The sequence below is a fragment of the Arvicanthis niloticus genome, chromosome 1 (assembly GCF_011762505.2).
Source record: "Arvicanthis niloticus isolate mArvNil1 chromosome 1, mArvNil1.pat.X, whole genome shotgun sequence".
NCBI lineage: Eukaryota > Metazoa > Chordata > Mammalia > Rodentia > Muridae > Arvicanthis > Arvicanthis niloticus.
The window spans coordinates 115,572,182-115,596,283 of record NC_047658.1 but is presented as its reverse complement, the minus strand read 5'-3'; the positions used below and the strand labels follow the sequence as shown (position 1 = coordinate 115,596,283).

At 54.5% G+C, this 24,102-nt stretch overlaps 2 protein-coding genes across 12 annotated transcripts in view; one reads left to right on the top strand and one right to left on the bottom strand.

Annotated features, from left to right (window-relative positions):
• Positions 1 to 14,405, top strand: part of Mark2 (microtubule affinity regulating kinase 2) — a 63,287-nt gene extending 48,882 nt beyond the window's left edge. For 3 of the 8 annotated variants that reach the window (XM_076916425.1, XM_034484923.2, XM_034484986.2), the window contains exons 4-20: positions 2,491 to 2,539; positions 2,809 to 2,874; positions 2,996 to 3,066; positions 3,274 to 3,330; positions 3,930 to 4,166; positions 4,811 to 4,930; positions 5,037 to 5,136; positions 5,219 to 5,331; positions 6,235 to 6,367; positions 6,602 to 6,774; positions 6,966 to 7,063; positions 7,819 to 7,980; positions 8,510 to 8,767; positions 9,761 to 9,787; positions 10,496 to 10,663; positions 11,690 to 11,734; positions 12,292 to 14,405. In XM_076916425.1, coding sequence (XP_076772540.1) covers positions 2,491 to 2,539; positions 2,809 to 2,874; positions 2,996 to 3,066; positions 3,274 to 3,330; positions 3,930 to 4,166; positions 4,811 to 4,930; positions 5,037 to 5,136; positions 5,219 to 5,331; positions 6,235 to 6,367; positions 6,602 to 6,774; positions 6,966 to 7,063; positions 7,819 to 7,980; positions 8,510 to 8,767; positions 9,761 to 9,787; positions 10,496 to 10,663; positions 11,690 to 11,734; positions 12,292 to 12,652 — 2,238 coding nt within the window. In that variant the 3' untranslated portion in view covers positions 12,653 to 14,405. The remainder of the gene's footprint in view (positions 1 to 2,490; positions 2,540 to 2,808; positions 2,875 to 2,995; positions 3,067 to 3,273; positions 3,331 to 3,929; positions 4,167 to 4,810; positions 4,931 to 5,036; positions 5,137 to 5,218; positions 5,332 to 6,234; positions 6,368 to 6,601; positions 6,775 to 6,965; positions 7,064 to 7,818; positions 7,981 to 8,509; positions 8,768 to 9,760; positions 9,788 to 10,495; positions 10,664 to 11,689; positions 11,735 to 12,291) is intronic. The other 5 variants (XM_034484928.2, XM_034484938.2, XM_034484968.2 and 2 more) reach the window with 5 other exon arrangements.
• Positions 14,406 to 15,024: 619 nt separating this feature from the next.
• Positions 15,025 to 22,545, bottom strand: Rcor2 (REST corepressor 2). Of its 4 annotated transcripts, none has more exons than XM_076916437.1 (12): positions 22,469 to 22,545; positions 20,796 to 21,033; positions 20,066 to 20,149; positions 19,699 to 19,779; positions 19,405 to 19,457; positions 19,148 to 19,309; positions 18,913 to 19,037; positions 18,752 to 18,821; positions 18,461 to 18,676; positions 16,540 to 16,617; positions 15,936 to 15,993; positions 15,025 to 15,810 (listed from the first exon to the last, which is right to left on the bottom strand). In XM_076916437.1, the coding sequence occupies exons 2-12, from the start codon at positions 20,920 to 20,922 to the stop codon at positions 15,167 to 15,169; spliced, it is 1,698 nt and encodes a 565-aa protein (XP_076772552.1). In that variant the 5' UTR covers positions 20,923 to 21,033; positions 22,469 to 22,545; the 3' UTR covers positions 15,025 to 15,166. The 4 variants fall into 4 exon arrangements, with proteins under 4 accessions (XP_076772552.1, XP_034340889.1, XP_034340896.1 ...); XM_034484998.3 differs by lacking the exon at positions 22,469 to 22,545 and having other exon boundaries at positions 15,025 to 15,481; positions 15,581 to 15,810; positions 20,796 to 21,545; XM_034485005.3 differs by lacking the exon at positions 22,469 to 22,545 and having other exon boundaries at positions 15,025 to 15,481; positions 15,581 to 15,810; positions 20,066 to 20,122; positions 20,796 to 21,541.
• Positions 22,546 to 24,102: the final 1,557 nt, after the last annotated feature.

Here is a 24,102-nt window from a genome sequence, read left to right as displayed (position 1 = left end):
TTCTCTATGGTTATGGTTAGGTTCCTGTGGCAATTCCATCCAATAGGCCTCCTGGACACAAGCATGGTCTCTTTTAAAGTCTTCCAGCCACTTGGCCCTGTCTGACTTACTTCCTGATCATGTTATCTCCTGGCCTGTGTCCAGGTCTCTGCAGAAACACATGTCTATAGCATTGCTAGAGGTACATACAGACCCAGACACTAAGTGGTCCAGTGGAGTGGCTCTAAACGGTCAGGGATGAGGAAAGCAGAACCAACCCCTGAATCTTTGCTGGCTCCATTTCAGAGAGGAGATGTAGAAGACTTGAGTTGTATGTAAGTCTGAGTGTGACGAGGTGCACAGATTAAAGGCACTCTGTTACCCCTGATCTCTAGGCTCTTGCTGAATACTCACTTTGTGAGTAAGCAGCTTTTGCTAGATGAAGTTGAACTTTTTCCCTTGTTAACTGAGGTCTTCCTTAGGCTGTAGGAGAACCCCAAATAGAGACATAACCCCTGTACCAGAGAGACATGTTCATGAGAAAAGAAGGGGTGACTTTGAATGCAGAAGGGGAGCCACTTGCAAGTGACTTGACAGAACTGGAAGCACTGTCCCCTCATCATCCTGGGCTGAAGGCATTTAGGAGACCAGAGTGGGGTGCAGGGAGAAGAGGGGTTCCTACCCAGGTTAATCAGATTTCCTTTGGCCTTTCTACTGTATCCAACCCCTGCTCACTTTTTCTAAGACCTGGTTCTTAGGGCCAAGCAAGTTTTTTCATGAACATGTTACAGTGGCTGAATTAGAGGGACATAACCATGTAAATAGCCACAGTGATGGGAGAAGGGATGAGGAGCCAGAGCTTGTTATGGAGGGTGTTACTCCCAGAATTAGAATGGATAGAGTGACTTCCCTGGCATGCTAACAGCTAGAATCAAGGTGTTCACAAATTTTGTTAGCCCTGAAGGGTTGTGTTGCATCAGAAGCAGTACGGTCATCACCAGGTCATTATTAGAGTTATGAAGGAAAAGGAGGGTGTGTGTCCCTGCTGCAGCAGCTCCATCCCTGCAAAGGTGAAGCTAGTGTGGAGTGGGCCTTAGGCCTTGGAGCATTGTGGCTTACTGTTCATTGTTGCTTACTCTGTTCATGTCCATTGACAACCAAGCCATCTCATTCCCTACCTCTTTTTTCTTCCCACATCTTCCTGATTGATTGGAAGGTACCAGTACCAGACAAGTAGAGGGGTTTGGTTTTTTTCTTTTTTGAAACAGGGTATTATATGCCCAGGCTACCCTTGAACTCACCCAAGATGCAGAAATATAACCATTTTAAAAACCTTTTTTTTACATGCTTTGTTAGCAAGACCAGTCTCATTCTGACCAGTCAACTCTGCTTACATTTCTTCTTATCTGTGTTCCTTACTTAACATTGGAGTTCTTGAAGACACTAGTTGTTCAAGGTTCTAGACAAGCCTAGAAAGCTCTAGGCTCTAGGCTTTCCCATACCAAATGGATATGTTTGAGAATGGGAAGGTGACTGGCTCTGGGTACCATCTTAGATCTGTCCCCATTGGTTACTCTGAGATGGTGGCCAGCAGCCTTTGCTTGTTTCACCAGCACACTGTTGGGTGAAAGAGGAGCAAGAAAAGCCTGGGCTCTGATGAAGAGGGAGATCAGATCCACCAAAGCTCTGGGACACCATTAAAGGGGGGAAGCCATTTTTACTCCCCTCTGTGAACTGCGTCCTGAATTAGGGCCCCCAGACAAACCACATGTCTCCACAAACCAACCAACCAAGTAACCAACCAGTTCTGTTCCTTGTATAAGTGATGAAGCCTGGGAAGTTGCAAAACCCCTCCTTTAGTTCTCTGTTGCCTGCAGGAGAAGAAGTTCATTTCTGTCATCTTTCACTATGGAAATGTATGGTTTGGAGCCCCTGATTTTGTTTTACAAAGAGAGCGTGAGTGTGTGGAGGTGGTTTTGATTAAAATTGGCATCAGCTGTATATAGGTGTGGGTGGTTTCTTCTGTTACTACCTCAGAGACTCAGGAAAGAAAGGCCTATCCCCAGTGCAGGCCCTCTGACATCCTGATGTCAAAAGATGACACAGTATCCCTTTGGAGCACCTCTGTGGTCACCAGGCCAGTTCAAGGGTTTGGACTCTGAACTGGCAGAGGAGCTCAGTGCTGAATATTCAAACACTCAGGCTCCTGCTCTCCATCAGAGGCATCTGACTGCTGTTTTGAGGCTATATTTGGATGGGTGTGGAAGAGGGCAAGGTCTGAGCAGTAAGTTAGTGAGTAAGCCAGCTCTGCTCCTTCATTCATTCCTCTCTGCTCTCCTTCCCTCTCTCCATGGGTTTCAGCTTGGTTTCTTTGAGAGGGAGATCTGTTTTAAAAGGGGGGAGGGGTGGAAAAGGGGAGAGGGAGAGAGAAAGAGAAACCTCACTAGGACTCTGAAGGGACCTAAAGTCTATAGGCAGGCATGAAATGAACCCATGTGTCTTCTCTTCCAGCTGTTCCGAGAAGTAAGAATAATGAAGGTTTTGAATCATCCCAACATAGGTGAGAAGCATTGCCATCCCTTTCTTCTTCCCCCTCATCGAGGCTTCGCATGCCCACATCCACAGAGTCTTCTCTCTCCATAGCACATTGCCTGTGGATTCTGTCCTGAGGGTGTCAGACTGCTTCTGAAGGCTCGGCTCACAGTTGAGCTGCATCTTGGCACTGTGGGCTGCCCTTAGGAATTTGGATGGTTCAAGAGGTCCTTAGCAAGTGTGGGCGGAGTGTGTAACATGTGCCTCCTGAGTCCCAACACAGCCCTTCTCTTGCAGTTAAGTTATTTGAAGTGATCGAGACTGAGAAGACGCTCTACCTTGTCATGGAGTATGCCAGTGGCGGTAGGTCTGACACCACTACTTGCTCTTGTTTCCTCCCCTCTGTCTCTCCCCTCCCTGTTCCTGCCCATTCCCTGCCCCCACCCACCCCATTCACTGCACTTCACCATCTCATCTCTTGCAGGAGAGGTGTTTGATTACCTAGTGGCCCATGGCAGGATGAAAGAAAAAGAAGCTCGAGCCAAATTCCGCCAGGTGGGTGTGTCTCCACTCCGTAGGCCCCACTTGCCCTTTTGGGGACTGGCAAGGAGAGGGGCTGTCTGAGCAGGTGGCCTTAGAAGAGGGTACTTCATCCTCTGCTTGTTTACATGATAATTTCAAAACAGGTCATCAGCAATAGTTCTGCCAGCCCCTGTGTTTTTACTTTCAGACCCCAGGCTAACCCTTCTTCCTTCCTTTTAGATAGTGTCTGCTGTGCAGTACTGTCACCAGAAGTTTATTGTTCATAGAGATCTAAAGGTGAGGTGTGTTCATATTTTCTATGTCTTCCTGTGGTTCTGGGTGGTCCAGAAACTCCAAACCTTGATATTTATTTATTTATTTATTTACTTACTTACTTACTTATTTGAGATGATCTGGAAGTGTTTAGGAATGGCTCCCACCATAACACTAGGAAGCATAGATGCTTTACCCTTGTCAGCTGTCAGCTGTGACAGGAATACTCCAGGCTTTCCTGGTTCTTTTGGCAGCCTGGTGGCTGACCTAGGAAAGAATGTGACTATGAGTCTAATAGCACAGATATTCTCTAGACACACATGCATGCTGTCTCTGTTAGCAAGGTACTCATGTTTGCACTGTCTGTGAGTCCGCTCATTGCTAAAGGACTTGCAGGCATGACCACGAAACATCAGCCCACTCTGAAGCTTATGTAGCTCCCAGGATCCCCAGGCCACAGAGCCCAGCTTTGTGCCTTCCTCCTGTCTGTCCTGCCCTGGAGGTGGACAAAGCTTGAGACTAGAGATGACTTTGTGGTAGCTCTCCCATTCCTCTGCATCCTGCCTGCGCCAGGTTCCTAGGGCTCTCTGCTTGGCTCTAATGCTTACCATCTTCCCTCCCAGGCAGAAAACCTGCTCCTGGATGCTGATATGAACATCAAGATTGCAGACTTTGGCTTTAGCAACGAATTCACCTTTGGGAACAAGCTGGATACTTTCTGTGGCAGTCCTCCTTATGCTGCCCCAGAACTCTTCCAGGGCAAAAAGTATGATGGCCCCGAGGTGGATGTCTGGAGCCTGGGAGTCATTCTCTATACACTGGTCAGCGGATCCCTGCCTTTTGATGGACAGAACCTCAAGGTGGAGTGAAATGCAGGCTTCGATCATTGTATTTTTCATCTCCTTTCAGCCTCTGGTCCTATCTCCACCCACTTAACTTCACTTGTCCACTTTTTTCTCAAGCCAGAACTTCAGAGAAAGGCCCTCCAAGAAAAATGCAGTTAAACAGTCTTCTATGCTGAATATGGTGGCCCATCCTATAATCCCAGCAGTGGGAAGGCCAGGACAGGAAGATTCAGAGTTTCATGCCAGCCTAGGCTGGAGAATGAGTTATCTCAAAAACAAACAAAAGGAGGCTGACAGGGTGGCTTAGTGGATAGAACTGGATGCCTAGGACCCACACAGCAGAGGGAAACACCCAACCTCCTGCAGGTTGTCCTTTGACCCCTACTCACACTATGGCACGCACACATTCCTTCTACAAAATGAATACGTGTAATTTTTCTTTAGAAAAGAGGGTGTTTCACACATAGGAATTAAGAGCCTCAATCCTGTCTTTGAAGACAGTATGCGTCCACTCCTCCAAAGCACTTTAAGAGGGTCCGTGGTACATAAGGCTTTGTTGTGTCGTGATCTGAGTTCTGTTTTCCAGTGTCTGCTTAGCTGGATCTTGGTTGTAAGACTTATTCCCTTGACTGGGGTTAACTTAAATTTTCTAACCACAGGAGCTACGGGAGCGGGTACTGAGGGGGAAATACCGTATTCCGTTCTACATGTCCACGGACTGTGAAAATCTGCTTAAGAAATTTCTCATACTTAATCCTAGTAAGAGAGGCACTTTAGAGGTAAGCAGCCTAGAATCCAGCTGGCAAAAAATCCTGAGGTCCCCATGGAGACCCCCTTGCTGAGCTTCCTCCACCTCTGCACTTTGCCTTTCCCTCTGTCTCCTAGCAAATTATGAAAGATCGGTGGATGAACGTGGGGCATGAGGACGATGAGCTAAAGCCTTATGTGGAACCACTCCCTGACTACAAGGACCCCCGGCGGACAGGTGAGGCTGTGCCAGCTGGGAGCTAGAGCCTGCCCACACATGGAGACCAGCCTTAACTGTCCTCCCCTCCCCCAACCACCAGATTTGATGGTGTCAATGGGTTACACTCGGGAAGAGATCCAGGACTCGCTGGTAGGCCAGAGGTACAACGAAGTGATGGCTACCTATCTGCTCCTTGGCTACAAGAGCTCTGAGGTGTGTGCTTCCCTCCCGTTCTTATGCCCTGACCTGCCACCTGTACTGTGAGTGCACCTGGCCTTTAGCCCCTGGTGAGGACAGAAGCCCATGTCATAAATACATAAACCCTCTGATTAATTAACACGAGGCCTCTGCCATGGTGGATAAGGCCCTCAGTGAATGAGCAGGAGTCGTGAGGAAGGTCAGGCTTGGGCTCTAAAGGGTGAGTTGAGCTCATTGTATTGATCAGAAAGGGCTAAGGTGGTCTGGCTGGAGTTCTGGGTTGGGCCCAGTACCCTTTGTCTGTTTGTCTGGAACTGTCCCTCTCTGGTTTCTGTGTGTATCTATATCCATCTGATTTACAGGAAGCTTTCCCTAGTTTATTGCCGCCTTTTTGGGACTTGTATTTAAATATATTTCTTGGTGCCACAGGTCTGTCTTGGCTATGGGTCTGGTAGCTTTATGATTGTTCTTTTATCACTTTGGGTTCTAAGTGCCTATTTACACTCACAGTCTCCTAACCTGGCAATGGGAGGGTCTCTTTTGGTTCTCCTTTTAACCTGTTTTAGAGATATCTCCATGGCACCTGGTATGAGCCCTGGTTTCTCTGTGGAAACGGATGAGTCTCTTAGTCTGAGTGTGTGTCCTTGTTGGTATATATGCATCTTTGGGTAGGAAGGCATGAGTTAGTCTTCTCTGAGGAAATAATGGACTTTCTGGGGTGGCATGTCTTTGGTGTATTTGTTTCTGTCTATGTCAGAACGTGTGTGATGAGGGACATCTGTCTATATTAGTCTTGTAAGATGAAGTTTAGTGTGAGCTTATATGTAAGGGCATGGTGAGGCATGCAAGCATATCCATCTGAAGGTGTCTCCTCAGGACTCACACTCTCCTTTGAAGCTATGTTTTCTGTTCTTGCAGCTGGAAGGTGATACCATCACTTTGAAGCCCAGGCCTTCAGCCGATCTAAGTAACAGCAGTGCCCCATCTCCATCCCACAAGGTTCAACGCAGCGTCTCTGCCAACCCCAAGCAACGACGCTCCAGTGACCAGGGTATGTGCTCTTGGGAATTGCAGGTCAGGGACACCTTTCTCCTGAACCCGTACAGGTTCTTTGGGTGATGGCTACATTTCATTTCTGGGTTAACTCCTTCATAATAGCATGGCCATGGGCAGGTTAATAACTTCCCTCTATTTATATATGGAATGGTGTGATGCAAGGAAATGCTAAGCACGCAGTGGGTCTACAGGATACTCCTAGTCTTACCCATTTTACATTGCCCCATAGCCGTCCCTGCCATTCCCACCTCAAATTCCTACTCTAAGAAGACTCAGAGTAACAACGCAGAAAATAAGCGGCCTGAGGAAGAGACGGGGCGGAAAGCCTGCAGCACCGCCAAAGTGCCTGCCAGCCCTCTGCCTGGCCTGGACAGGAAGAAGACCACTCCTGCCCCATCCACAGTAAGCCATGAGCCTCCCTCCTGTCCACTGATCGTCCTTGCTGAGGCCTGGCCCTTGGCTATACCTGAGCTTACTGTAGAGAGTGGGCTACAAAGCATCTTGGGACAAGGGCATCCCAGTGGTTCTGGGGAAGAGTCTGATTGGACAGCACTGGCTTCTGTGAGACAGTACTTGCCCTCCATTTCCCACAGAACAGCGTCCTCTCCACCAGCACAAACCGAAGCAGGAACTCCCCACTTTTGGACAGGGCCAGCCTTGGGCAGGCCTCCATCCAGAATGGTAAAGACAGGTGAGTCTCTGGACTGCTTCTCCTGCTCTTGGGGGTCACACCTCACAGTGGGCAGTGACACCTGTCAGTAGCATCATCTTCTGCCTCTCCAGAGCAATGTCCCTGGAGTCCTGTCCTGGCTCTGTTCAGTCTAGCCATCCACCTTCCCTCCCTGCTCCATGCCATCCCTCCTGTCCTCTGATCCCTGACATTTGCCAAGCATAGGGCACCAGTGAGCGGCTCATTAAACTTCCTGGGTCTTGATCACAGCCAAGTCCAGAGTTGCTCATCTGTCTAGATACATGGCTTTCTGTTTGGGGCCCCAGCTCAGGACAGAGCCCAGAGTACCCATCTGAGGGGCTCCCCGCTGAGGACTTCCTTGTGGCCTCAGTAGCAGAGTTCCCCACCTTGCCTGCCACCTTGTTTGGTATGTTACAATCCTGGCTCCACCTCTTTTGAACTTAATGAAAGTTTCTCCTTAGTAACATCCTGTCCTTTGTAGGAGACCAGTGTGGCCCGGACAAAGTGGCCTCCTATCAGCTTTCCTCATTTTGGATGTTCTCTTCCCAGGCTCTGGCCTACCTGGCTGCTCACTCACCGAGCCCTCTACTTACAATGGCTTTTCCTTACCTCTCTCACTGGCCCGGAGCTGCTCTCTGGGCCTGACCTGCATCCGCTGAGGCTACAGCTCTCTGACTCTGGCCCTGCCCTTGCTTCCTAACCCAGGCTCTTTATCTCACCTTAATCCGGGCCTCTTCGCTGCTTTTGTCTCCTAGCCTAACCATGCCAGGGTCCCGGGCCTCCACGGCTTCTGCTTCTGCCGCAGTCTCTGCGGCCCGGCCCCGCCAGCACCAGAAATCCATGTCTGCCTCCGTACACCCCAACAAGGCCTCTGGGTTGCCCCCCACGGAGAGTAACTGTGAGGTGCCTCGGCCCAGGCAAGTGTGCTGGGGTGGCTGATGCACTTGTCCCCTGGCCTGTCCCATCCCTGCCCTGCAGTTTCTTCTCACCTGGGGGGCCTGCCTCATTTTTGTCATCTTGGCTACAAGAAAATAACTCTGTTCCTACACCCATGAACTAGGACACAGATGATATGATAGTAAGGCCTTTCCTCAGTCCTCAGCAGGGGTGCAGGAAACTGTGAGAAGCTCCAGATGGAAGGTGTTTTTTGTTCTGAACCTCCTTAGCTTTCCTTAGGGACAGACTCGGGGTTCTCATTGTGCCCCTTGTAGGTCCAGGGCCAACTCTATCAGCCTGAACTGCTTGCATACATGGGTCCTTCTGTCTCCCCTCCTTCCCTGGACCATCTCACTACTGTCCTCAATAATCAGTCCCTTCCGTTTGTGTCCTCTGTGATGACTGCTTCCTGCCCTAGCATTCCCCATCCCCATCACAGGGCCTCCATGCGCCCAGCACTGGTGGCTCCATGTTTCTTACATGTGCCTTTGCCCCACCTCTTTCCCATAGCACAGCCCCCCAGCGTGTCCCTGTTGCCTCCCCCTCCGCCCACAACATCAGCAGCAGTAGTGGAGCCCCAGACCGAACTAATTTCCCACGGGGTGTGTCCAGTCGAAGCACCTTCCACGCTGGGCAGCTCCGACAGGTGCGGGACCAGCAGAATCTGCCCTACGGTGTGACCCCAGCCTCTCCCTCTGGCCATAGCCAGGGCCGGCGGGGGGCCTCTGGCAGCATCTTCAGCAAGTTCACCTCCAAGTTTGTCCGCAGGTAAGAGGGGCTGGGAGCAGACCTTCCCACTTGCATAGTGGTTGGGTTGGGGATAACAGAGCTGGGATTGGGGCCTCAGCAGGACTGAAAAATAGGGTTGTTGTCAACATCTCAGGCACCTAGACTCATCCTCCTAGGCCTTTCCCCAGCTCTTCTCAGGCACCCCTCATTCAATGGCCCCAAGCAGATGGGCGATGCCGCCTCCTCTCTAGGGGAGTGTGAACTCAGATGCTAAAATAAAAGCCCCCTCTTCTCTCCTGGGTTCCCATGGAAACTTATATTTGGTGACGCAGCTGCAAAGTCATGAGGCATGAGCCAGGCTGGGTTGACAAGATTTTCCTAGTCTATTCTTGCCCCCTTTGACCTCCTTCCCCTGTTTGCCCTCCCACAGGTAGATAATGTCTGGCTCTAACTATGTTCTTCTGCCCCAGGGCTTCCCAGGGCAAAGCCCACAAATGAACTGGCTGCTGAGGGCTGCAGTGGCCTCCTGCAGCTCCAGGGTTCCAGTGCTTTCCTGGCCTAGACCCAGGTGGGGAATCTCTTCATGAGCTTCTCATACCTGAGCCCTCATCACAGAGATGAGGCTTGGGATCAGCCATGGGATCTCCTGGGGTACTCTGTCTCCCTTTGTACTCTGCAGTCTACACTGCTGAGAGCCAGGTGGGGCCTTTGAGAGCAAACCTACTCACCCTGCTGCTCATCCCTTTACACATCCAAGCCCCCAGACGCGGGTGAGGCTGCAGGGCGAACAGACCTGAAGTCAGGACTCTAGTCTCGCTGAGCGGCTCTTCTAAAACTGGGGAGACCCTAGAACCTTGGAAAGCCCACTCCCACCTGCTGTCCACATACCGTCTTGTTGGTTTTTTTTTGTTTTCTGTTTGTTTGTTTGATTGGGGTTGGGGTTTTTGTTTGTTTTTTTTTGTTGTTGTTGTTTTCTGGTTTTTTGTTTTATTTCCTTTTTTATTTTGTCTTTTTTGTTTGTTTTTTTTTTAGAAATCTGTCTTTCAGGTTTGCCAGAAGGTAGGCGTTGAGCCCGCTCTGTGTGTCTGTCTGTCTGTCTGTCTGTGTCCTGCCTCCATCACTAACTCCCCCATTGGCTGATGCTTCCTGTCTTTCTGCTGACCTTGTATATGTGGACCTATGTCTGCTATCTTAAAGGGATGATGACTTCTCTGATGGGGCCGCAGCCCCCTGCCCCTTCACACTGGCAGAATTTAGAATACATGTTCCCCTGAGTGGACATTTTAGGTCCCTCAGAGCAAATGGCTTTGAAAGAGGGGCCTCCCTTGGTCTGTAGGTGCTTGTCCTCAGAAGAGAAGAGACCTCAGGGACTCTCCCTTTAAGATTGTCTCCTTGTACCCACCCAGGTGTGGGTCATGTTGGGTTCCCTTTCTGGCCCTTTCCCTTGTTGTGTGCATGCGCTACAAGTAAGCTCCATGGGGTTGAGGCGCATCTGGAATGGCATCTCATTCGGGGGTGTCCTGGGCTTGCTGAACCTCAGGGCTGTGACCTGTCTCCCATGGACTGTGGCATGACAGGACTTTGGAGGTACTACAGGGACCTTAGGGTCCCTTGGCTAGTCTGACTCCTCCAGGCCCCCAAAGCCTTTGCCTCATAGATGTAGTATAGCACCCCCTTCTGGTGGATGCTGTAGAACTGACCCAGCCCACCCTGGCACAGCATCTGGGCGGGCGCTCACGCTGCTCTCCTCTGGGCTGTTTCCTCCAGATGTCGCCTGAGCCTGCCAAAGAGCCAAGAGCTGGATATTCTCAGGCAGGGGTCATTCTGCCGCCAGGCCCTGGTGGAACAGCAGGAGGCCCACACCCTGCTCCTGCATCTCCCTTCCTGGGACAGAGCCTGGCTTGTTCAGCCTGGCCATGTCCTCTGCAGGCCTAGGTACGCCAGGTACTAAGCTGCAGACTGAGGGCCAGATTGGGAACTCTGGATTTGCCTGGCAGGTGCATTGGCTCCCCAGCTAAGGGAGAAATGGGCCAGATGTGATCTTGAGATATCCCTGCCTACCTACCCGACCCCAGCTCGCTGCATGGCTGGCAGGGAGCTGCCCCACAGGGGCCTGGAGAGAGCAGCCGGAGCCCTTCCTTTGCACACCCGGGCCCTGCTCACAGTGTGCTCATTGGCATCTGTGTCTTGTGTCTTCCTGCTCCTTTTACATGTGCTGCTGCTGCTCTCTCCTTCTTCTCATCCCTCCTCTCCCCTGCAGCCCCCAGTATTCCAGCTCTGGGCACTCATCTTCCTGGCAGGAGCTGGAGAAGCCGCTCAGCAGGGCCAGACCTCTTTCTCACCTCCCTAGAGCCCTGCCCAGCCCTTGCTTTGTGTGAGCAGTCAGCCTGGCAGCCAGCAGTAGGGGAGTCAGTAGCACAGTGGCCTTGTCCACTGGGCCACAGGCAGCAGACCCAGGTGTCTGCCTGACAACACAGTTTTGACACAGTAAGCTCTTAAGAGGCTTTCTGTCTTCTGACAGACAGTACGGCCTTTACCTCCATCTTCACATTCTCACACCCCAGTCATCGGCACTGAGATCTGTTCTCAGCCTCATTCCACTAGCAAGCTTGAGGCTGGATGGGAGCTGGAAGGGGAGCTACTGGTTGGGCCGTGTGCTGGGGACATGTGCCTGCACAGCCACACCCTCCTCCCCCAGAGCTGGGCTCCTTCCATCAGCACAGATCTCTGGGAATGTGGGGAGGGACAGCCCCCTGGTGGGGTTCCTTGTCTGAAAGGGGCAGCCAGGCTGCCAGTGTGAGGCACTGCAGTATTGGCCTGCAGGTGACTGGCAAGTAGCATTTGGGCTTGGGTCCTGCCCACCCACTGGTGGCATGTCCCCAGACCCAACCTCACCTGGGTCTACAGGGTGGAAGGAGCGAGAGATCCCAGACTAAACTCTCCCTCGCTCTGTTTTTTGAGGAACCTGAATGAACCTGAAAGCAAAGACCGAGTGGAGACGCTCAGGTGAGAGGGCTGGAGCCAGCACTACTGGTCCTGCCCAGGCCACCGGGCTTGCCACAGCCTCCTGCTCCTCTCTTCCTCTTGCCATTGGCTTTCTCTGGCACTTCTGCCCTGCCTCCTTGTTGGGGGCTCCCTTTCCCACATGTACCTGCAGTAGTTCTGCTTGGGCACTGGTGCATTATGGGACCAGAGCCCTGGCAGGTAGGGGGCACTCAGGTTCCCACCCCTGCTGGCCTAGCTGCTCAGCCTCCTCATCCTCATGGAGGACAGTCTGCTCCGTGCTGCTCACTGCACTTGTTTCCTGCCTGATCCCCTAAAGAAAAGAACCAGTAACAGCATGGAACTGTCACTCACCCCTCCATCCTGAGAGACAAGAGCCAGAGGCCTCCCATGTCCCAAGTGCCACTCCAGGACAAGGGACTAACTGCTCCCTCTTCCAGCTGCTGCTGCACTCTTTCCTGCTTTCCTCTCTGGCCTCAGGGTCTGTCTGCCAGGGTGGTTCCCCTATGGGTGGGATGTCTCAGCCCCCATCTCACACCTCCCTCGACCCCTCTCCACAGACCTCACGTGGTAGGTGGTGGAGGCACTGACAAGGAAAAGGAAGACTTTCGGGAGGCCAAGCCCCGTTCCCTGCGCTTCACATGGAGCATGAAGACCACGAGCTCTATGGAGCCCAATGAGATGATGCGGGAGATCCGCAAGGTGCTGGACGCCAACAGCTGCCAAAGCGAGCTGCACGAGCGCTACATGCTGCTGTGTGTGCACGGCACACCAGGCCACGAGAACTTTGTGCAGTGGGAGATGGAGGTGTGCAAACTGCCCCGGCTGTCTCTCAACGGTGTTCGGTTTAAGCGGATATCGGGCACTTCCATGGCCTTCAAAAACATTGCCTCCAAAATAGCCAATGAGCTGAAGCTTTAACAGGCTGTCAGGAGGGGCAGCAGAGGCCCACCAGTGGACTTGGCTGCTTGGGCCAAACCTGCATCCCCCGGGAGAAACTGCAGGATGAATTGGTGTGTCTCCCCTGCTGGCACTTGTCCCCTTCCAGGCCCTTCTCAGTTTTTTCTTCCATGTTTGTGGGGGATGGGAAGTGGTTCTTCCCCCTCCCACATTCATCCCGCCCAGAAGTCCCTCTCTCCCCCTCTCCCCCTACAGGAGGCAAAGGAAGGGGAGGGGGTTGGGGGGGCAGGGCTCCCCCTCGGTACTGCGGTTGCACAGAGTATTTCGCCTAAACCAAGAAAATTTTTATTACCAAAAAGAAAAAAAAGAAAAAAAAAAATCCCAGCGGCCACCTTTCCTCCCTGCCCCATTGGGACAGTCAAGACTGGATCTGTGGGGTTCCTGGGAGGGTGGCTCAGGGCTGGAACACTCTCAGGCAAGAGTGGTGGAGTTCCCTGGCAGGCCCTCCGCCAGGCCCACTTTGGGCTTCTCCCCTCTCCCCACTTCTTTCCCCTCCAAGCGACCCACCAGAGGTGGCCTTCCCCTGCCCCCAGGCCCTTGGGCTACAGGCCTTTACACTGGGGCCCAGTGGGGGTACTGCACAGCCCTGGAGAGGGTGGGTGGTGGGACCCTGGCTCCCTCCCTCCATACCATACCCTCTGCCCTCCTTCCTCAGAGCTGGGCATTTCCTTCCATGAGCTGCTGTGGGGATGTTCGTTCCCCTTCTCAGAAGTCTGTGCCATCTTCTCCACCTCTCCAGGTGGAAGGCGGGGCTGACCCCAGTACTGGTAGAGGGGAGGGGAATGGGCCATGGGCTCTCAGCCCCCAGGGGGCCGCTTGGGAACAAGGACACAAGCTTCTCCGTTCTGGGAGTCTTTGTCTGAAAGCACAGCCCCTCACCATCCCCCTACTGCTTCCCCTTCCTTGGCATTAATCTGGGCACCGTTCTCATCTCTCAGCCTTGCCTTTTCTTCCTGGCATTGCCGCCCCTCCTCTCAGGAGACTGTCCAGGGCCTCCATGGCTGCCTGGCGGAAGGCTGGATTGGGCGGCAGGGCCAGGAGCCTCTTCTCCACAGGGTGGGGCAAAGTAACTCCTGCTTGCTCACCTCCGAGGCCAGTGTGTGAATGGGTGACTGTAGGCGCTTGGCTGGTGGTGGCCACTGCATCCCTTAATTTATTTCTCTGCTGTTTCAGTCCTTGAGAAATTGGGGGGAGTCAGTCCTACAGAGGCTGCCCCCTGCTCTCACCTGAGTTGTACATTTTTTTTTTGTGATGGGTTATTTTTTATTATTATTATTGGGTTGTTTTTTGTTTTGATTTTTTTTTTTTTTTTTTTTTTTTTTTTTTTGGATTTATGATGACTCCACTCTTGGCCCCAATTGTTGTCCTGTCACTCCCTGCCCTGTCCATCACCCTGGCTCCCAGGCCAGGCCAGGCTCAGCAACATGTTGAGTCTTGGGTTCCAGGAATTAAACCTTGCCAACCTCAACCCTCCAGCCCCATGCTCCACTGGCTATGGCTCAGACCAAGGGCTCCTCCTCTCCCTCTTGCCCTGTGGAACAGCCCGGGTGCTCCAAGGGGGCCAGGAGGGCATGGCTTGGCCCCCAAGATAAGGGGTGGGGGCCAGGACACCCAGGCAAGGTGGCCCCTTCCTGCCTAGCCCCCTCTTCCCCCACCCTGCACTTAGTTTCTCCTCTGGATCAAACACGTAATAAAGAGAATGTTTGGAATCTGAGCTGCTGCCTCCTGTTCCTTCTCCCTGCTGGGCGGGGACCCAGTCTCCACCCCCCACCCCTGGGCAAGATGTGGCCTAGCCTTCCTGCCTGGCAGAAGAGAATTGGTTACTGTCTAGGTCCTGGTGAAGGCCAATGCTGGGTGGCCAGCTGCCTCCCACCCACAACACACATGAAAGACTCATACATTTAAGGTTGCATTTATTTCTTTTTTAAAAACGTTGAAAAATAAACCCATGTCTGTGTAAGTCCCCAACCCTTCTTTCTCCAAGCTTCTGGGGTGGACAAAGTGGGCCTCTTCACAACTTCCCAACATTGTTCCCACCAGGCTTCTGCCATCCCCACCCCAATCCCCTTCCACTGCACCTGACTTATTGCTAAAAGGAAGGAAAGGTGAATGAGGCCAGCTAATGTACCAACTGTCCTCTCCCCTATCCCCCAGGCTAAAGTCACTACCCCCACACAAAGGGTAGGCCCAGAGGCCAAGCCCTAGGCAGGCAGGCAGGCAGGCAAGGAGGCAGCCATTCCAGTCACAGCCAGGAAGCAAGAGTCCCTGCAGGCCCTGAGATCAAGCCCCTGGCTGGGGGTTTACAAGCTCAGCTGCCAGGAACACATGCAGAACCCACAGGTCCAAGCTGTGCCAACTGGCAGCTCTGGGTATTTGAAAGACCTGGCAAGAGCCCTAGTCCCTTCCATCCTTAGTGCTGCCAGAGATATCCAGCCAAGGGGTTCAGGAGCCTCTGGGCAGTGGAGGATTCAGAGCTCAAAGTGAGGGTGCAGGGGGCTCCAAGGGGGCTCCAACCAGGGTAGGTGGAGGCTGAGGACCAGGGCGGGCACTGTGGCGGGAGGCAGCCAGGGCAGGGCGGATGAGAGGTGGTGGGGGCTGGTTGGGGGCCAGCCGGGGCTGCAGGAAGCGGCCCTGCTGCAGGGGAGGTGGCTGGCGGAGCAATGTGGGGGCTGTGGGCAGAGGTGGCCTCAGCAGTGGAGGTGGCTGGGAAAGCGAGGTGGGCGGTGGAGGTGGGGGCGGTGCAGGGGGTACTGATCGGGGTACTGATGTTGAGACAGATGTAATCTGGACCTGAGGGGAGAGAAAAGGGTGAGGAGACTGCTCCTGCACACACTCAACATCCTTAGAGACTCGCCTCTCCTCCCTGGAGACTAACCCCCTGCCTCTCACCTCATCATCTTCTTCTAGGGCTGTGGCTGGTACAGGAGCCCCTCGCCTGGCCTCTTCCATGGGGACTGGAGCTGCGGGGGCCCCATCCTGCTCAGCCTCCCATTCCTGCAGCACCTCTTCCAGGTTGAAGCGGCGACGGTAGCTCACAAAGAAGGTCTTCACTTGGGTCAGAGTCTTGTTCCCAATCACCTCTGCAATAGCCCCAAAGTCTTTGCCATATCTACGAATCGCTGCAAAGGTCAAAAAGAGCAGCAGACTGTAAATGTCCCTCAGAACCGTTTACTTCCCCTCCACCTTCAGCTCCTAGAAAGGTAAAGGGTCTCAGGCTCTTGGTACTTGCCATGACCTGACCTACCTTGTACAGCCAGAAGTTGCTCATCTGTGGTCCAGCGAGAGTTGAACTTGGTATTGGCCTGAAAAGCAAGGAATATAAATAAATAACCATTAAACTAAAAATATGCAAAGGGAGGGAAGAGACAGAGAGATGGCCCAGCAGGTATGAATGAGCACTGTGGTTACCCAAACCAACAGCTTCACAACCATCTAAAACCTAGGGTATCTGGTGCCCTCTTCTGGCCTCCATGGGCAGCAAGTATACATGTGGTACACTTACAAAGATGTAGACAAACACTCATACACATGAAAAATGTCTCAGCAGATAAAGGCTTCGGCCACAAAGCTTGCTAAGTTTGATCCCCAGGATCCACAACATAGAACTAACTCCTCCAAGTTATTCTCTGACCCCCACATACATACTATGGCTCCTGTTGGCACCTCAACCCAACTGACCCCACTACACCCAAATCTTACCCCATCAGACCCTACTACACCCAAGCTAATAAATGTGAAAGGGTGTTTTGGAAAAAAGAATGTATGCTTCCTAGGCAATTGCCCTCCCCATTCCTGTCCTGTCTCTGGGGAAAAGCCCCTTTTGTACCAAGTGAACAGAACAGCCTTACCTCAGGGGGGCGAAGAGGGTCAATGCCACCCTCCAGTGCTTGGCGGAGGCTACTGTTGGTCTGCTTCATGCTCTGAACCTACAAGGCCAAAAAGGAAAGAGGGGCATGAATCTCTGCATCCCATGAAGGCCAGCAATGCCCAACTCACCCAAGTCCTCCCACCATTCTACTGCCCCCTACCTACTCCTCCCTCACAACCCTTGGGACTGGTAATTCAGCCATGGTAGCGGTTTTGTTTTTTTGTTTGGTTGGTTTTTTTGTCTTTTGGGCTTTTTTTTTGGAAGGACCCACTGGCCTGAAACTTGATATAGAACGGAGACTGGCCTTGAACTCCTAATTCTGCCTCTGCCTCCCAAGTACTGGGATTACAAATGCTTACACGGTGCCCCGCTCTCTATTTGAGACCAGATCTTGCTTGGGGCTTGCAGAAGGCAGAGGGACGAGACAGGTAAGCAGGTAAAAGTGCTTGCCACAAAGTCCAAAGACTCGAGTTTGATCCTCAGAACAACTTACATAAAGGTAGAAAGAAAGAACCACATGGGCACCATGGCATACGTGCTGTACACATATCATATATGCGTGCGTGCTGTACACGTATCATATATGCGTGCGTGCTGTACACGTATCATATATGCGTGCTGTACACGTATCATATATGCGTGCGTGCTGTACACGTATCATATATGCGTGCGTGCTGTACACGTATCATATATGCGTGCGTGCTGTACACGTATCATATATGCGTGCGTGCTGTACACGTATCATATATGCGTGCGTGCTGTACACGTATCATATATGCGTGCGTGCTGTACACGTATCATATATGCGTGCGTGCTGTACACGTATCATATATGCGTGCGTGCTGTACACGTATCATATATGCGTGCGTGCTGTACACGTATCATATATGCGTGCGTGCTGTACACGTATCATATATGCGTGCGTGCTGTACACGTATCATATATGCGTGCGTGCTGTACACGTATCATATATGCGTGCGTGCTGTACACGTATCATATATGCGTGCGTGCTGTACACGTATCATATATGCGTGCGTGCTGTACACGTATCATATGTGCGTGCGTGCGTGCATACATCTGGCACACCCTTTCTTGCTACTAATTCTGATCTGAGTTTGATGCCCAGTACCTACCTAGTAGAAAGAGAAAGCCAACTCCCACAAATCACCTGACCTCCACACCATGGCATGTAATTATAAAATGAGGAAATGTATTCCCAGATAGCACTGTATCCACAGACAGCCTCAAGTTCACTATGGAAACCAGGCAGTGGTGGCGCACGCCTTTAGTCCCAGCACTTGGGAGGCAGAGGCAGGCGGAATTCTGAGTTCAAGGCCAGCCTGGTCTACAGAGTGAGTTCCAGGACAGCCAGGGCTACACAGAGAAACCCTGTCTGGGGCGGGGGATGGGGACAGTTCACTATGTAGCCAAGGATAGCCTTCTATGTTTAATGCCGCCAAAGAGTCACTGGCAGTATACACGATCCCCAGAATACCAGCACTTGGAGGGTAGAAGTAAAAGTCAGGAACTCAAGGTTATCTTCTATTACAGCACAAATCTGAGTCTAGCCTGGGATATATGAATCCCTGTTCTCACTCCAAGAAAAGCTCAGGGAGCTGGCCAGACAGGCAGATAAAAGTGCTTGCCAAAAAACCTGAAGATTTTCATTTAATCCCCAGAACTCACGTAAAGGTAGAGAGAGAACCACATGAGTGAGCTCTGTGGCACATGTGCCCCCCACGCCCCACCCACACACAAAGCAGAAAAGAATGTCACATTATCCTAAGTCCCTGACAGTGGACAGAGCCAGGCTTGGCTCTGCACCTTTCCCCTATCCACAAGCTGCCCCAGCAAAGGAACCAGTGACCCCTCTACATGGCTCCCTTTCTTTGGGGCCCCACCTGGCGCTTAAGAGAGATGAGCTGTGAGTCGAGACCTCGGAGTGTGAGGTTAGCAAGGTCTGGGCTTCCTGATACTGCAGTGAGGCCTTCAGGACTCAGGTACATGCCCTTGGGCGGACGTCTCCGAGTTCGAAGTGGGTGGTGGCGGTACTGAGATACCTGGACCTCCTTCTTCCCAGGACCAGGCCGCGCATTCAGAGGTCTGGATGGCAGAGGCTGAAGGGAAATAATATCGTGTGGAGTCCAAGGACAAGCCAAGGATGGGCAGGGCAGAGCAGCCGGGGACCTCACCTCTCGCTTGGGGTCTCCAGGGTCTGGTTCTCCCTCACTCACAGCTCCTCGGCCCTCTTCTAGCTCATCACTGCCGACACAGAGCCAAGCAGAAAATGAGGGAAGGCCCAACCCAGGACACTGTCAGGCCCCTGCCCCCTACCAGCAACCCCCACCCCCACCTGTCTTCTTTGTCCTTGCGGCCACCCAGCCGCCTGGCCTGCCTGTCCATCACACTAGTTCGACTTCGGGTCTTCTTCCAAGAGTAGTAATACTTCACCAGGCTGGGAATCAGCTTGTCAGGTAGCTGGGGAGGCAAGGCCAGAAACAGGAGTCCACCTGAGACTCTGGCCCCAGGGAAGCTGCTTGCGACTCAAGGGTTGAGGAGTACTCAAAGGGTCACCAGCACAGGCTTACCATCTGCTGGATCCGCTGGAAGCACTTGCCATGGAATCCAAAGGCCTGTTCAAACAGCACCTTGTCCTCGACCGTCCACTCATCAGGGAAGGGAGTGAAGTTGGCTAGATCAGCCAGGGATTTCTCCACGTCATGTTTATGCCACAGAAGCATGCCAAGTGCCTGACGGAGGACAGTCGCAGCTCGGGTTCTGCCACAGCAGCACCGCACCGCCCGTTGGGTGGGTCCCGCTCCCATCCCTCGGCACCCCAGCCCACCTGCTCGATGTTGTAGCCATGCTTCTCCTTGGCCATTGCAATGTACTTGTCAACTGCGGGGGGGAAGAGGAGGGTCACAGGGAAGCCCCACAGTAAAGACCACTCGTCAGCCTACAGCCTGCTTTGTACTGCCCAGGTTGGTCTCTAGCTCCTAGGCTATGGCAATGGAACCAGACTTCCATGTAAGTGGGACTAACAGCACACTTCCAAGGAAGAGTTGGCCTTAGGAGGACAGGAGCTAAAACCCTGTTCCCAAGACTGAGCCTGACCCTGACCTGAGGCCACGCCACTCACGTTTGGCATCTGATACACAGTGGTTGGGTGACCACACCAGCATCCCCTTCAGCTCCTTGTTGCTATAGCGCGCAGGGCTCTCTGAAAGGAAGGGCAGAATTAGCCTGGTGGCACTTACAGAAACAGGAGACCACTGAGCAACACAGTCAAGCTGGGAGGTGAGGCCCAGAAGGGAAGGAGGAGCTGAGACCCAGACAGGAAGGCAGAGCAGGAAAAGTAACAGTGCCACGGGGCCACCCACCCCGCCCACCGCCTGTCCCTCAAGCAAGAGCCAGCCAAGAGTTCCCAGGTGGGGCTGCAGGCCAAGCCATCAGCCTCCACCCCTCCCTCCCTCCCTCCCTCCCTCCATGTCTGTCCTGCCACTCACCAGGCTTGCACTCCGGAATTACTGCTTGGTAATTGGTTCCAACTCGGATCATGCTGTCTGTGGAGCCAGGGGAGGCAGTCAAGACTCCAGGGAAGTGGGGGGAGGATATAGTGAGGTAGGGAGGTAGCTGATCTGGAGTTCTCCTTCCTGACCACTCAGGGACCCTACCATCCAGGAGACTCACTTTTCCTTGATAGTCCCCCCAGCTACCCTCCGAGACAGAGGGGACTAGGAGAGACAGACCCTGCCTAGTCATGGCCATAGGGGGCAGGGGAGGTTAAGAGGACACTTTTAAAGCCCAGGCCAGAGCAAAGTGCTTTGTTCTGGCTGGGGGTAGGAGCTTGGAGGGCTGCCCCTAGATCTGGACCACAGCCTTGCAGGGAGCTCGGGGCTCCTCCCCACCACATGAGCTCCACAGCTCCGCATGGAGGTGTCTTTCCAGCCCCTGGTCCAATCAGACCTCAGTCCCCTGCAAGGTTGCAAGGTATGATGACCCAATCCACCCAAGTGAGGCATTCTAAGCTCCCTCAGTGACTGAGGGCAGAGGGGAGGTGGGTGGTCAAGGGCCCAGCCTGTAGATTTCCCGTGCTGGCAACACTAGGCACGAGAAGGCTGAGGCTGCAATCCAGGAGCGGCAGAAACCATCTGTGGTTCGCAACTCTCCCCCTCCCCACCTTCCGAGTCCCCTCCCCAGACCAGCGCGCCTTTAACCCTAGGCCACCGGGCTCACCATGAGAGTGTTCCTCCTCGCTGCTGTCATCCTCCGAGTGCGGCTGTCCGCCGTTGGGTGCCGTCTTGGCCCGACTTCGGGACAAGATCCCGGAGCCCGGACTGGGCTTCTCCATTACAGAGGGCATTACCCTACCCGGCTGCCCCGGGGGGCACGGGATCCTTTGGAGAGCGCAGGAGCTTGCCGCGCTTGCCTCGAGTGCTGCGCCCCGCCCGGCCTGGAGGGGTCGCCACTGAGGCTACGAGAGGCAGGAGGTCAGCGTGGCTAGGGTCCGGGAGGTCGGGGCCCCGGAGGGCAGCCCTAACGCTCACTGCGACCCCCACGGGCGAGGACGGCAGAAAAGTTTGTGAAGAAGTGGGGGGTACGGGGAGGACGGCGCGGCCGGGGGCACGCTCGCTCCGTGCGCCCCTCGGGGTTGGTTCTCCCCCGGGGAGAGTCGGGGCGCGCTGCCCTCGGGGAGCCCCGGAGCCGCGTCGCGCGCCTGCCCACGCTGTTTGGCCGGCAAGGGATGCCGCGCAGTGGCCGCCGCAGCTGACTCCGCGCCCCTCGGCTGTGCTGAGGATGCCGGGGTCCCCAACGGAGGCAACCCTGCCCGACCCGACCCCACGACAACCACGCCAGTCGGCAGGAGCTCCGGCGGCAGGACGGCGCGCACGGCGTGCGGCGCTGGAGCAGAGTTGCCGGGAGGCGGGCGGAGCGCCGCCGCGGGCGCCGCCTCGCACCCTCCCCGGCGCGCTCGCTCGCTCGCCCCGCCGCGCTCGCGCTACCGCCGCTCGCTCGCTCGCCCGCTCTCCGCCGCCGCTCGCTCCTCGCGCACACAATGAAGCTGCTGGCAGGGAAGTAGTGCCGGCTGCGGCCTCAGCACCCCTCCCCCAGCCGATGCCTCCGCCAGCTGAACATCTGGCCCTGGGGTGGGAGGGAGGGCCCGGGGGGGCGGGGCCTGGGGCCGGGGCTAGACCTCCAGGGGGTGGGGTCAGGACCGGAATGGGGCGCGCGTACCCCCCCCAGGGAGCACCCCTGGTGTCTGAGTTCTCAGACTTGGCCCCCGTGGATAGACCCCAGTGCCCCCCAGGAGAAGCCCGGGGTCAGCCCCACCCACAAGCACACCGGTTCCACACACTAGTGGGCTCTGGTTACTGTGGCTTGCCCCGGGGGCCCAGAGGCCGCCTGTCCTACCGCCCGGGTGGAGCCCAGCTTTTCCTTCCATTTCCCTTCCTGCCAAGAAACTCCCTGCCCCCCCTTCTGCAGGGGGACCCCCCCTTCATGCGCCCTTGGGGGCCAAAGCGGATGGGAGGCCGGACAGGCACAAGATGAATTTCTCCAAGAGCTACTGGGCTAGAATCTGACTTCTGCTGGGTCTGTGGGTCCCCAGGGGTCACCCTAGTGTCTTTCAACTGCTGCAGTCTGCACCCCAAAACAGTAGTATCAAAGACTGAAGAATGGGCATGAAAGGTATAGGGCAAGTTCTGGGTTGAAAGGGGCGAGTTCCCCACTGGGTTCACTGTCACCCCAGCTGGAAGCAGCATCCCCCTCCCCCCCCACAGGCACAGGCAGAGTGACAGACAGGGAAGCGGGTTGGGAGGCACAGACGGAGTTGGGGGAGGGGGTGGGCAGAGACTTTCAAAGCCAGACCCAGCCACCCTGCCAGGCACACAAAGAGCCAGCGCACTCACCGGCAGCAGCTCGAAGCCTGTGAGCTGCGCCTGTGCCCGTCCCCGCCGCCTGGGGCACGTGCTGCAGCTCACACAGGCCGAAGCCCCCGCCCGCCGTCCCTCCCACGGGGAGCCCGGACTCCTGGACACGCCTCTACTCGGGCACACCCGCTATGCCCAGATCGAGCCGAGCCTGCACTCGCACCCTCCTCTCCCTTCCCTTCCTTGGCCACTCTGTAATCAGATTCCTAAATTTAGAAGCAGCCCTGGCCCCAACCGGGGATCCCTGCCCCCACCCACTGGCTGTGGCCGACCGGCCCGGGTCCTGTGGTCAGGCCACGACCTGGCTGGGGCATCCTGTTCCTGGGGGCTCCTTGCTTGCGGCCGGCAGAGTCAGACACGACCCCGCCCGACTTCAGCACTGTCCGGCCACATAGGGCCACCCAGTCAGCGGCCACGTTGCCCGCCCGCCGCACCTTGGGCCAGGGTTATGGGGCCTTTTTCCTCCTCTTAAAACATGAGCTGGGCACCAAGCCCCAGGGTGGGGAGATCTGGGACAAAGAAAGAAGAAATGAACCAGAGGCAATCTGAGCTGAAGGGGTCTGTTCCAAGAGGCAAAGCGACTTCCAGTAGCCCCTAGAAATGAGTGGCAGGGAGCCAGACCTGTCCCCAACACCTGTACCGCGTAGTGAGTGAGGTGCTCCTATTTCTATCTCTTTGCCTAGCTAGCAACCATTGTGCACACCACACTCTTCTATGATGGCGTCTTTCTTGCTTCTGGTACCCATTAGTCTAGGCTTCCATTGGGTCCCCCCATCCTCCACTTGCTTCCTTCCATACACCTAGGATTCTGGGCTAAGACTCTATCCACCCCAGGCCTCAAGCATCAAGCTTAGTTCTGGTTTCCTTCATCCAGGGCTACCCCAGGTGCCCTAGCACAAGGCCTAGCGAGAATCCCAAGCCACGGGCTTCCCTTGGGTCTCACAGACACGTCTCCCACACACTGGGACCCAATACTTATCCCAGGAGCCAGCCCCTACCCCCACCCACCCACACCAAAGGAAGATCCTACTCTAGGGTGGGGGCAGGGCAGGGAGGTTTTATTATTTAGTTTTGAGGTAAGAGGGCTGTCTGAAAGCCCTGATATAGTGAGCCTTCCTGCCGAGGAGGTGAGACATAACACAGGAGGGGCATCAGAGTTTAGGGACAACTGTGGGGGCCACAGGATGCAGAGAAGTGGCTGGTTTCAAGTGATGTATTTCATCCTCAAGCTGCAAGGGTGCAGGAGAGAGGCAAGGTCCCACCCCTCCCACCTGCTGCAGCCGCCCCCTCCCCAGCTGGCCCCCTCTTTTGTGAGAAGGCACACAAAGGACAAGGGGCCCCGGCCGGTCTGGCCATCTGCTCCTAGCAGCCTGGAGGCTCTTAAAGAGACAGCTCCCCCTCCCTGCGGCCCTGGGACTGTGGGGTGTGGCTACGCCACAGAACCCAGTCCAGGCGGTACCCCGGGTCCCACCCACTCTAGTTCCCCAAGTCCTAAGGTCAGGAATCTTCTTCCCTCAGGCACGGGGTTCAGAGGTGCCACGTGGCCAGGGATATGGGGTATGATAAGGGTGAGAGCCAGCCAGAGACCAGCCCCTCCTCTCATGCAGCCTGAG

Bases quoted from the DNA above. Each gene is read 5' to 3' on its own strand.
- Rcor2 (XM_076916437.1), bottom strand. From the start codon at position 20,922: ATGCCCTCTGTAATGGAGAAGCCCAGTCCGGGCTCCGGGATCTTGTCC. The intron at 16,618-18,460 runs GTGGGGCCCCAA...TTGGCCTTGTAG, and splicing joins TCATCTCTCTTAAGCGCCAG to GTTCAGAGCATGAAGCAGAC. The intron at 15,994-16,539 runs GTAAGGCTGTTC...CTTGCTTTTCAG, and splicing joins ACCCTCTTCGCCCCCCTGAG to GCCAATACCAAGTTCAACTC.